General features: G+C 40.9%; 1 protein-coding gene across 1 annotated transcript; it reads right to left on the reverse strand.

Annotated features, from left to right (window-relative positions):
* Positions 1-2924: 2924 nt before the first annotated feature.
* Positions 2925-9771, reverse strand: MIF (macrophage migration inhibitory factor). Its single transcript, XM_075192527.1, has 3 exons — positions 9551-9771; positions 8293-8465; positions 2925-3089 (listed from the first exon to the last, which is right to left on the reverse strand). Exons 1-3 carry the CDS (start codon positions 9656-9658, stop codon positions 3023-3025), a joined length of 348 nt encoding a protein of 115 aa, XP_075048628.1. The 5' UTR covers positions 9659-9771; the 3' UTR covers positions 2925-3022.
* Between the last annotated feature and the right edge of the window lie 3085 nt (positions 9772-12856).

The raw sequence follows: 12856 nt of genomic DNA on the forward strand, positions 1-12856 counted from the left end.
CTGGTATCTACCACTCCTATAGAAATGCCCTGGACACTGCAAAACAAACATACTTCCAATCTCTCATCTATACTCGGGCTACTAACCCCAAACGCCTTTTTAACACATTTAAAACTCTTCTGAATCCTCCCGCCCCAAATCCTCCAACTACCATCCGTGCCCAGGATCTTGCTTCCTATTTCAAGGACAAAATAGATAAGATCAGACTTGAAATTGTATCATCTCCCTCGACAAGCAATCAGCTCAATTCCTTTGTAGCACCCTCTAACACTCTCTGCATATGATCCCACAAATGAAGAGGAATTTTCTACAGTGTTCTTATCTTCCTACTCTACCTCCTGTCCTCTTGATCCCATTCCCTCACAAATTAGTAGGTCCCTGTCTCCTGTGCTCATTCCCCCTCTAACTAAAATCTGTAATCTCTCTTTCTACTGGTATTTTTCCATCACTATTCAAGCATGCAGTGATTACTCCCATTTTAAAAAAAACAAAATTCTGACCCAAACTTTCTCGCAAATTACCGCCCCATCTCTCAGCTCCCATGCCCCTCCAAGCTTCTCGAGAGAATTGCCTACACTCGCTTCACACACTTTCTTAGAGCAAATAACCTATTGGATCCTCTTCAGTCAGGCTTTCGCTCTCAACACCCCACAGAGACTGCGCTGACCAAGGTTGTCAATGATTCACAGCAAAACGTAAAAACCATTACTCTCTTCTAATTCTCCTAGATCTCTCTGCTGCATTTGACACTGTTGACCACACTCTCCTCATTTAAACGCTACAATCCCTAGAGCTTGAAGACATTGTCCTATCCTGGTTCTTATCCAACCTATCTAATCGCTCTTTCAGTGTTCATTTCTCTGGATCCACCTCTGCTCCATTTCCTTTATCAGTTGGAGTACCACAAGGCTCAGTCCTAGGTCCTCTGCTATTTTCTATCTATACCACTTCTCTTGGAAAACTAGTAAGCTCCTTTGGATTTCAGTATCATCTCTATGTGGATGATACACAAATCTATCTATCCTCTCCTGATCTTTCACCATCTGTGTTGTCTCGCGTTACTGTCTTTCTGCCATTTCATCTTGGATGTCTTCTCGCCAACTCAAACTTAATCTTTCAAAAACTGAATTAATAATATTCCCACCCAAAAACAGAAGCTTCCTGCCTGACATTTCTATTTCTGTTGATAACATGACCATAAATCCCACCCCTCAAGCTCGTTGCCTAGGTGTAATCCTTGACTCACAACTATCATTTATCCCCCACATAAGCTGCATATCTAAATCATGTTACATACATCTAAAGAACATTTTCAGAATATGCACAAATCTCACACAAGACACCGCAAAAACATTAATTCATGCACTCATCTCCCGCATCGACTATTGCAATTGCCTCCTTACTGGTCTTCCCAAAGTCAGACATGAACCCCTACAATCAATAATGCACGCAGCGGCTAGATTGATTTTCCTTGCAAACCGTTCTTCCTCTGCTGAGCCACTCTGTCAGTCTCTACATTGGATTCGTTGAAATACAGGCAACCAATCTAAAATTCTTCTATTAACATACAAGGTGTCAACAAAATTGCAGACATACATTTCCTCACTTGTCTCAAAATATCTCCCTACTTGACACCTCCGTTCTGCACAAGATCTGTGTCTCTCTTCCACTCTCATCACATCCTCCCATTCTCGGTTACAAAACTTTTTTCGGGTTGCACCCACTTTGTAGAATTCCCTCCCTCGCACAGTAAGACTTTCCTCTAGTCTCCAAACCTTCAAGCGTTCTCTGAAAACCCACCTCTTCAGACAAGCTTATGATATTCCTCAACCACCATCTTAATCTCCCCTATTACCACCCTCTACACAGCTAATACAAGACAACAACCCTCTGACCAACATTGCTACACACACAGCCCACTCAGTACTTTTACCTTTGCGCTCTAGCTGGTCCAGTGTGCAATATGATGTAGCACATGTCCTTGTGTTTCAAACTCCCATAGATTGGGTTCTCTTACCTCTCTGTCTGTATGTATTACCCAGTATTGTTTTATTTATGTTTGTTCCCAATTGTAAAGCGCTACGGAATTTGCTGGCGCTATATAAATAAATGATGACGATGGTGATTAGGGAGGGGAGCTAGTGTCCCTTCTTGGGGATCCAATTTACATTTTCATTGGGCTACCCAATCACTTCACATATCTGGGTATACAACTACCAAAAAAACATTTCATACTTATACTCTCAATATTTCAGCAAATGTTAAGAGACCTAGGGGCATATTCAAATAGCTTTCCGGTTAGCGTTACCGCGAATCCTGCGCAGTATTGCCATTAATACGGTACCGCATTAACGCGTTTTCGTACGCAACCCTATGGGCTGCGAACGAAAATCCACGTTATTGCGGTACCGTGTATTGACTACGCGGCCCGTTCCGGCGCGATTCCGCGGACCGGAAAGCTAATTGAATATGCCCCCTAGAATGGGAATTGGAAGGCTGGTACTCACAACCAATCAGATCATGCCATTCATGATAGAGCAAACTCTCCTCTCTTAAAAGCTCTCTCAGCAGTCCAAACCAGCAGTAGGTTTATAACCTCTCTGTTCTAAAGCTAAACAACCTTTTTAAGTTGACGTGCCTTGTAGTTACTTGTGATTTTTATTTTACTCTCGTCCTTTCCTGATATTTAAACCATGATAAAACCTAACTTCTGTGGCACTTATCTATATAAAAAGGTCTCATCATAATAAAACAGGAGCTATTGAAATGAATTGAGGTTACATTCCTACAGACAAATATGCCACTGACTTATCTACAGAACTCAAATTATCAAGCGACACAGAATGATAACCTCAGGACCAGGAAAATTATTGATGAACACGAGTACTACAAATGTGTTAAATAGAATTGACAAAACACACATGCTCATTTCATCTAAGATGTTTATTTAAGGGAATGTGTTACACAAGAGACTTAAACGGTTGCAGTTGTTGTTGTTTCATCAATTTTGAGTTAGGTATGGTTACGCAAAGGTTGATTTGTTCCAGCCCACATTAGCAGGATTTAAGTCACAAAAATTGAAGTAAACCCTGAAAAGAAACAAAATATTAGCTTCAAATACACAACAAGACATCAAAATCCAAACTCAGATGCAAATATCCAAATGACTGCTAGGTAATTCCACCTTTTCTTCAGTTACCTGTGGCACAGTTCTCATTAATGACCCCACCTGTGTTTTTGCATTTTTGATCAATAGATCAGTTACCAGATCTTAGGTCATTTGTATTATATATCAATATTTTAAAGTTGCATAACTTAATATTAAACTGTAGCACAAAAATGTAATTTGTTCTCACTACTTTCAAGCCATTGGAATCCTTAGAAAACCAGGATGATCTTCTTGTAATAGTACTGCATTTATCTTCTTCAAACCAAAATATTTTTCATTTTTTGGGCATTTAACACTTGCTAAAAGAACAGGGAATTTCTTGATGCTTCTGCATATAAAACAATACTATTGGCTTCTTGTTAAAAAGGGCTGTATAAAACTATATGCTCAGGGTGCAGAATTTACTGTGAAAATAATGTTACACGATACAATCTATGGAGAGCCACAGAAAAGCAGAGTCTCTGATAAATCTTTTGTATGCAGCCTGCAGGAAGCAAGTTTGAAAGCTCTGCTTTAACTATTGAACAAGTCACCTTGTCCCTCCCCTAGAAGAGGTTAGAAAAGGTAGAGACCTCAGTAGTAGTAATGAGCACAGGGGCAGCCTGGGCTGGGGGGGGGGCGGCATCTGCCCCCTGGGCTGGTCCCACACGGGCAGATTCAATTCTGCCGCGAATAACGGGGCATTAACAGTATAACTGTTAATACGGTAATTTTAACCTGGATTTCAAAATCCAACGTTGAAATTATCATAATAATGGTAACTATGTGCAGTTTTACCGTAATAACAGTAATACTGCCAACGCCGCGATATTTGTGGCAGAATTGAATCGGCCCCATAGTGTGCTAACTTGGGCTGGGTCACCTGCATTTTTTTTCCATTTAAAATAGGCTGTTGAGTCAAGTCTTGCCCCCTGGGCTAAAATTTGCCAGCCCTCCCCTGAACAGGCACGCACCAACACTTCCCTTTCAGTGCACTTTAGATTAAAAAAATGTATATTTATCAAATATGCTGTGCTTGTCAATGTAAAACTAGATAAATATAAATAGTCTTTGCTTGATCACAAGCGGCAATACCAAATTTAAAAAGTAAATAAATAAATTCAATGAAATATGGGTGGGGTGAAGGAATACAGCAGAGAATAGAGATTGTGTGTGGGGTGCAGTGAAGATGTAATGTATGCAACACTGGGAATTTATTACTGAAAGGCAATGAAAGGTCAGTACAGAGGAGAAGTGACTGGATGTAGTGATATGGTAATAAGGAGAGAAATACAAAATATTCAGCCCCACTACACATTTTTTTGCCACAGATCCCAAATTTGAAAGAATGAAGTAGGATTTTTTGCCCTTATTCCACAGCATGGAGCACCACATCACTTAAAAATAAATATTCCAAAACATTCCCACAAATTACTAAAATTTAAAAGTTAAATTAATGTAAAAAGTAGGCATGTCCCTTGTAATTGCAATCTCAAATTTACACAGATTCACCAACCCCAACTTCGAAAGAAATTACATCACTTTTTGCCAAGTTATTTGCAAGTATACATGAAACCCATAATGTTGAGAGGTCCTACAGCACGGTAGTGATTTCAAAGAAAAAAAAAAAAAAGAAGAAGCCACTTGAAACATGGAGGCCGCTAATATGTCATTTCAGTTATCGGGCGCCTCTTATAATTAGCAAGTACCGAAAACCATTTATTGGAGATTCAACCATAACTCGCTCTCTCTCCTCTTCATACTCTGCAATGCCCAGACACAAGTCACTTTTAGGACCTTCCACCAGACCCCAAACTGGACAGCAACTACTGGACTGCAGCCCGCTCACTGCACAATCTCATACTACACATTCTAGCCCTGCTCACCAATATTAGCCCACACTGCTTCTTGTTAACAGGCCAATATTTGGAATGAAGGTGGGGCACTGACCAGGGCGTTCTCTGTTAAAACAGTTGTGGCCCCAAGTACTTTATAAAATAGATCAGGGCACCACTTGAAACATAGGTCAATTTTCAAGATATTCCACAAAAAGGACCTTTATGGGAGGTCTGCAAGGAAGACAACCTGACTGAAAATAACCCAGGACTATGCAGGTATTGAGACGGCAAAACACAAGATACCGCAGAACTGTGCTAGAAATCTTGTGTTTTGACTGGGCGTTCTGGCCAAAAAGGATCAGCTTTAGAGGTATGTATGATACCAATCAAACAATGCACACCAGCCAGATAACAGCATCTTCACCAGCTACCCTGTGCCCAAAAAATATAACCATACTTGGGAAAAAGTTTGTCTTGCAACATGACATTGTTAAAAAGCACACTGCAAGAGCAACAGTTCAGTAGACCTTAAACTTTCCAATATGTTTCCCAACTAACCAAGTTTTCAACATGTTATGCACCTCAATTTGCACATATCGTACATGGAGTAAATTTAGAGAAGCAAAAGTTTGACAGTCAGAGGGAATAACATGTTTTCTTTAACAAACCGATGCACCTCAATTTAGCAGTGCAGTGCAAAATCAAAATTTCAGAGCAAGATTATTGTAAAGAAAGTAGTGGGTACTTCCTTGCTGTGCACGACAATTACCTCTCTGTAACAGGACTTTAATTCTGTGCTAGCTAAGAAATGGCATAGTCCAGTCTCGTTCTGTACTGTTACTAATCCTTATTATCTATAATATAAATGTCTAGTGGCGTGTGTTAGTCTGTCTGTGTGTGGAAAAAATAAAACCAAGCTGCAGCGCCACCTGCTGGGCGGAGTTATACACTGACCTACTAAATTCTTAGCGTGTGTGGAAAAAAAATTTCAGAAAGGGCTGAAATTTGGTATACTAAGATGTTTTGAATTTGTTAATTGTTAAAAGTGTTTATAAAGATTTTAAAAAAAATATATATATATTTCTTGAAGGAGAAGTGACAGTGGGGAGTGGTTGGTGGTTGCCGGGGGTGACAGTGGGGAGTGGTTGGTGGTTGAGGCCTGGGCTATGGCCCAAATGCATGACAAGAACCTTTTTTAACACCTTAAGTAGCTTGATTTGACTAGAATGCATGAGTATCATGCACAGGTTAACTTGTAATATATATACAAATAAAACTGATGATGTGGCTTATTAGAAAGTGTATTAAAGCTAAGTGTTTCTCTTCCAGAAAAATTAAAGTTACCACATCTGTCTTAACGGCTGTACTGTACACCCCATCTAATGAGTGTGAACCTTGTGGAACTCAGTACTACTGCCAGTTGTGATCAGTGCAGAAACAAAGAACCTTTTCCTTGGAATCCACATGTTCGTTACTGAAGTTTATCCTTATGAAGATATACAGCACAATGGACAATCCCTTCTATTGTGAAATAAGTGACATATAACACTTGCCGAGCGCACTGTGTATTTTCTTCCTCCTTTTCCTTTTATCCTTCCCTAAGAAATCCATAGCTAGAAGACAAAAAGGAAGCACAAGAGGCCCCAGAGCCTCTCATGTTCACTGATATATGTGAAGATCTGACATCAGGACATGTAGCGGGTGCAAGACGGTTGTCGACTCATTGACCATCTATCAACTAGAAGAGGGATCATGGACTTGCTCTTGGTGGGGGATGGCTTGTTCTATGTATCCAGTTTTAGGCAATCCTATTCATATGTTCTGTTAGAAGGGTGTATGTGTATAAGTACCCATTAAAAGGGACAGCAAGAATGTGATCTCTGATAGGTAGTGTTAGGGCAAATAATGAATAAAAAGATGGGAAATGAGAAATGTTATTTTGATAAGCGGCCGCCATCTTGTAGCCTTATAGCTTAAATACAAATTAGATGCACCTGTTTTGTAGGAGTATTTCATTATTTGCAAGGCTATGCTTATAACCTTGGACATAGCAGACAGGAGATAAGTCACCCCCCCTGTGGAGTTTTCCTGTTTGATAATGAGAGAATATAGTAACATCTGTGTGAAGGGAACATGAGTGGTTAAAACCTTTTGGGGCGTAGTTTTCTGTAATACGTGATTTTTGCTATATAGATAGGGACTTGTAACTAATAAAGCAGAGTTTATTGTACACTCAAACCATGCAGTGTATTTAAGTCTCTCCAGCGGATGAGCTCATAACTGATAAACTGACACTTACAGGTGAACAATCTTATTTAGATTCGACAGCATACATTTCCCATACATAGCTCGCTGTGTAATAAAATATAACTAACAAACGGTGAACACCCTCCACATCCTCGGTCAGCCCCAGCGCTATATAGCCTGATTTCCACTACAACAAGGGTCCCCCGCTTTGGTGAGAACAAACCCCAGGCTAATCAGCCCATTGATGGTTTTCCCATGGGGGCAAGTTAAAGCAAGCAGTATTTTATGACAAAATACCTTTTTTTTTTTTCTTCCTTAACTGAAAGAAGTGGTACTTAACAGATAGGAGGTGAGACTTTGATGAGACGGGTTCAGTGCACCTTGTAAAGATTTTCCACTTCTCAGCACACTGTGATGTACTATCAGATTATGACGACTGCTTCTGAGTGTACAGAGAGCACATACACCTAGATGTGTGTTGGGTGGACCATCAAGGACCACCGGTGCTTACCAAGGTCATTTTTGATGCGGATTGAGTGCACTTGGAAAATGAGCTCTGTTCAAAATGAATAGAGACTTAACCAAAAATACTTACTATCTGTAATAGCTGCTAGAGAGGTGGTAAGACTAAACATTAACCCAGGGGATGGATACCTATTAAATGATGGCAAAGTTGTTAATTCTTTTTGTGAGAGACTCTCCCCCAAATGTGTGACTTACAAAAAAAAAAAGGAAGAAGAAAATAATAGAAAAAATTCCAGGCTGAGAATATTGAATGAAAAAAGGCATGGAGGCGGAATACTTTTTCAATGCACTGTGTAAGTGGAAAACAGAAAGGTAATATATGAACGGGGGTAAGTGATAAGGCGACACAGCAGACATATGAAAGGGTTGCAGTGAGAGCAAAGAAATATAATGGTTGGCAGCAGTAACAGGATATCAGCATATAGTAAAATGTTGAGAAGACAATTATCTGTTAGCGTGTCACAGGGAGCATAGCTGGAATAGGTTACCCACAAGCATCTATTTGTGATTGTGTATAATGATAATAAGATATACCTGTCAGCAGATACATGCAATTCTTTGTTTAGAGTATCACTCAGCAACTTGGTGTAATTCTTGTTCTGTTGACCTCCGATCTTGCCAATGCTCTTCAGGCTGCACAGAGCACATGGTTCTGTTGAGCCCCCAAAACTCATTAGCTGATCAGGCAGAATGTGCACAGCGATATACTGTAGGGGGGGAAAAAAAAAAAGACAATACTGGGTAATTCAATGGAAGGCACAATATCCCAATATGTATAGCAAATAGGGAATCGTAGAAAAGACAAGAGCAGTACTTTGCAGTGCCTCCTGCTACACCATATGCCACTATGCACTACAATGCATGTACTATCAACATGCTGCAACTGCTTGTGAAAAAAAGCAGTTTCAAAAGGTTGCCATAAATATCAATGACTGCTTCCATCGTCAGTGCAAAACACAGCAAGCTTCATGCAAGACACTAAGCAGCAGAGTGCACTGTAGTGAGCCCACTCATTCTGGCTTTTACCTAATATCCTAATACTGTAAATAGAATTTTTGTTTCTTTTATTTTTTTAAAGGGAATATTGGTGGCAGGTCTATTTCTAGGTTATGTGCACAAGGTCTTTCCTTCACTACGTTTTTATTGGTAAAACGAGAAAACTGATTTTAACAGATCTTAATGAAATGTGTCCATGCATCATTGTAGCTACACCTGGTTAATTTATAGATATTGTTGCATAGTATGCAGCTACACGTGTTTATGGCTTCACATTTCTCCCACAGACATTACATATTTTCATTACTCCATCGCCCTCTGACCTCCTCCACTGTCTGTCTCTGACCTAGACTGTCTGGCACCGATTGACGGAATTAAGTATTAAGTCCATACACCCCAAGCAACACAACCTCCCGTCATTTTCTAAAACCAAAGGATCCATCCTATGACATGAAGCATCTGAACGCTGTCCTATATTTTATAGATACCAGCTACAGCCGATTATACTAGTTAAACATGATCTATCTGCATTTTCCAACAGCACATTAACTGGACACAACAGAACACAGCAGCCAGGTTATACACTGATTACAGGAAATGTATAATGAGCGCAAGCGTGACAGTAAGACCAGGAACAAAAGCGGCAGCTGCAGTCATTCATCTGTCTTATCTCTCTCTCTCTGGGCTTCTGCTCTATGTATATCACGTCTCTGCCTCTGATCTACACCTGTCTTCTATAGGGTACAACTCACACAATCCCCCCTCCATCCTCCAAACACCACATACACCCCCGCACCTCTGCTGGCTTGCCCGTGGCCTTGGCGAGTTGTTCAGTCAGACTGCACAGGAGGTTCTCGGGGATCGCATCCCGGGCCACGTTGGTAAATAGCTCGAAGATGGGCATGATGTCTCCGTGCAGACGATGCTATGTAGAATGGAGAGAGCGGGGCGGACGTAGAACACGTGAGGCACAGAACTCTGATCTAACAGACAATCCTGGACTGCTGCTCTCCCTGCTGGACACAGTAGAGAATAGCACTTCAGACTGTCCGAATGCATGTGCACAAGGCCTGCCAATCTGTTTATCTCATAGTAGTGATGGGAAATGTAGTTTATTTTGGAAATTAGTTAATTCTGATCTAGTTCACTCGAAAGATTAGGGGAAATGATTAGTTCATTTATTTCATTTAGTTCAGTTAGTTTATTTAGTTCAGTTAGCTCATTTAGCTCATGATCTAAATGAGCCAAATTAACTATTGAACTCCTGAGCCAGGAGAATGACTCATGACTATATAGTTCAATGATCAGCACCACAGAGTGCCATACAATGTCTACAGTGTCACCTGTGGTAATTTAAAGGTACTGACTCATGAGTATTACATGAGAGAGATGAATACCAGTGCAACTGTAGTAGCACCTACAAACCCAGTAGTATATTTAGCCTAGATAGGGAGAGGGGAGTTCAGGACCCAGCACTAAAGCCAAAATTAAGACTAATAGGACAGTGGTTTTATCACAAAAAGGTGAGTAGCGTACACACACACACACACCCCACCCTATAATCTGATTAGTTACTATAAGCAACATATCCACTTTTTCAAACCTGCAGTTTAGTAAATATACATCTTAGTCTTTAGCTAGTTAATGCAATTTCAGATGTTATTTTTTAATAAGATTTATATTTCATGGACTGTGTTGTGCTTTCTACTTTTACAGTTAGGAACTAAAGAGCCAGTGTGAGTCCTCACTCACTTCTGGAGCTGCTGCCTTTATCTCTAACACCTCCCACTTCTTTTAGTTCCTGAAGAACTAATCTTTGCCAGAGCTGTGAAGTAAATGAGTTAGTTCACTTTTAAGATTATTCATTTTGAACTGATCATTCATGAACTACCCATCACTATCCCATAGGAAACATTGAATTATGCCCGACGTTCTGTAGTAGTCTCATGCGTTATGTTTCTGCTTGATGTGTAGGTAATTATCTTAACTCATTTTTACTTGCACCCCTTTGAGGTGCAAGTAAAAATCAGCATAGTTAACTCATACTTGCCAACTTGCCAGACTTTCCAGGAGACTCCGGAAATTCGGGTCGGTTTTCCAGACTCCCGGGAGAGCTGGCATTTCTCCCGCATCCCGCAATTCCCTTGTTAAAATGATGTGATTCATTTTGGCCCCTCCCCCTGCGACAAACCGTCATTTTACTTGGGGTGGGGCCAAAATGACAACTCAAGGTGCCCCGCCCTCTCCTACCTTCTAGTCACGCCCCGCTCCCGGACGTTGCCTACTGAAAGTAGGCAAGTATGAGTTAACTTTACCATAATATGCGTAGAATCATAACTTCCCACCATGGGACATCGCAGCTAATTGAACAGCCCTCATATCCTGATATTGTGTGAATTATTAATACATACACTTGATGCACATCACACATTGTCATAGTTGTTCACTCATTCTCCTAGATGTTATGCACTGGGGAGATCAATGTACACACCGGCTCTCTGGAGACAGGTGGAAAAATGGAAAGAGGCTCACTGTAAAATTGTATAAAATATTTGATCTACTACTACTTTAGAATCACCCCTCTCATTAAATAAAACTTCTCAGTTTTTTCTGTTAACATACTACTGGTTTTAGCCTCATTACTTACATTTATAATGAGAGAGGAGATTAGTGCTACTTTTACTACATGTAACACTTTCATGGTTTGAAGCTTTGTTTTACATTAGGTAAAGGGCGCCTTGCTATGTACTTCTCCCGCAAAGTGAAGCGCTAACAGTTGTATAATGAAAGACCATTTCTTCCAGCTCTGAGCTGGTGCAAAAATCAAGCCGCTTTGCGGAGTAGACATTGCCATGTGCAGTAGACATTGCCATGTGCTCTACCAAAAGAAGATTTTTGCACAGGGCATTGCCCGTTTTGTGCTTTTTAAATGAGGCCACTGTCTCACAGGGTGGATCTTGATGACATATTAGAAATACTTATTAACTACTTTCTCAGTCAGTTCCTGACATTACAGAGCATGTAACTAAATTTTTTGGATTCAAAGACAGAGATATTGGGCAACTGAATAGTGGATCAAGGGCCGAGCCCCACCTCTAGAGTCTGGGGTCGGTCACGGTAAAGCAAGGGGAGCATAGGGTGCCCCTGCTAGAGCAGAAGCCACTATCAGGCTAGGGCAGGCAGGACCGATCCCACTATAACAGGAAACCCGCTGCATGAGAAAGTGGGCTCACCCTCTTAGAGACAACTAGTCCTCGTGCTCTTCCTGTCACCCCTGGGTTGTGGGTGCCAGGGTAATAATATTAGTAAAAAGTAGTGACTACCCCCCATTTATTGTGGCACTACATATCCCAGCAAGCCCTGACAGCCATTCACTGTTTGTACAGGCTGGTGCTTGTGGAGTAAAGAGTGATAGCATTCCATCCAAAGCATAAGTGATAGAAAAGGTCTTATTGATGGGGTTTGAACCTTGTGATTTAATTGCATTTATTCACCCTTCAAGCACACCAGAGTATGACGTTAGTTTTGATCACCCACAAGGGTTGGATACAGTCTGGGTCCATTTCCAGGCAAACAAGACTGTCACCTGTGATGGGTTTGAAGCAAACCCCATATCTCAACCTGACCTCAGATAACACCAGGTATCATTATTGGTCTATAATGAATCTATTCTACCATCTCATCATCAATTCAATGTAAAAGGATGTGCTAGGTACTCCGAGAATGGGATGGAACATTTGGTCAGGTGTTGGAGGATACAGATTAGGTTCCATCAGGTAGGGAATGTCAGTCAGCACATACCAAGAGCATGTGCATTGTTAGAGACAGAATTCAATGTTTCTACAAAGGTCCGCTCAAACAGTATGACATGATTGAGCACTTTAGCACTCACAAATGCTCGTTGTGTCATGTAATAGGGCATTTGGCAGGTGTTCTGCTGTCAAGTTGGAGAGCGGGACCCAGTGGATACAGTCTCAGTGGTACCTCCACTTCCATCTGGAACCTTCATGTGACTGGGTGCTTTAAAAGGACAGGAGAGCTTCAAGTCTGTGACATATTTGGAGACATTTCCAGATGTTGTGACATTTTTGAGACCCCAAAA

Source organism: Mixophyes fleayi, chromosome 1, assembly GCF_038048845.1.
Source record: "Mixophyes fleayi isolate aMixFle1 chromosome 1, aMixFle1.hap1, whole genome shotgun sequence".
NCBI classification, from domain to species: domain Eukaryota; kingdom Metazoa; phylum Chordata; class Amphibia; order Anura; family Limnodynastidae; genus Mixophyes; species Mixophyes fleayi.

What these genes read in the sequence shown, in the direction of transcription:
- MIF (XM_075192527.1), bottom strand. Translation starts at nt 9,658, where the DNA reads ATGCCCATCTTCGAGCTATTTACCAACGTGGCCCGGGATGCGATCCCC. An exon ending in CCACGGGCAAGCCAGCAGAG is followed by an intron (nt 8,466 to 9,550) that starts GTGCGGGGGTGT and finishes CCCCCCCTACAG; the next exon opens with TATATCGCTGTGCACATTCT. An exon ending in TTGCATGTATCTGCTGACAG is followed by an intron (nt 3,090 to 8,292) that starts GTATATCTTATT and finishes GTTTCTTTTCAG; the next exon opens with GGTTTACTTCAATTTTTGTG.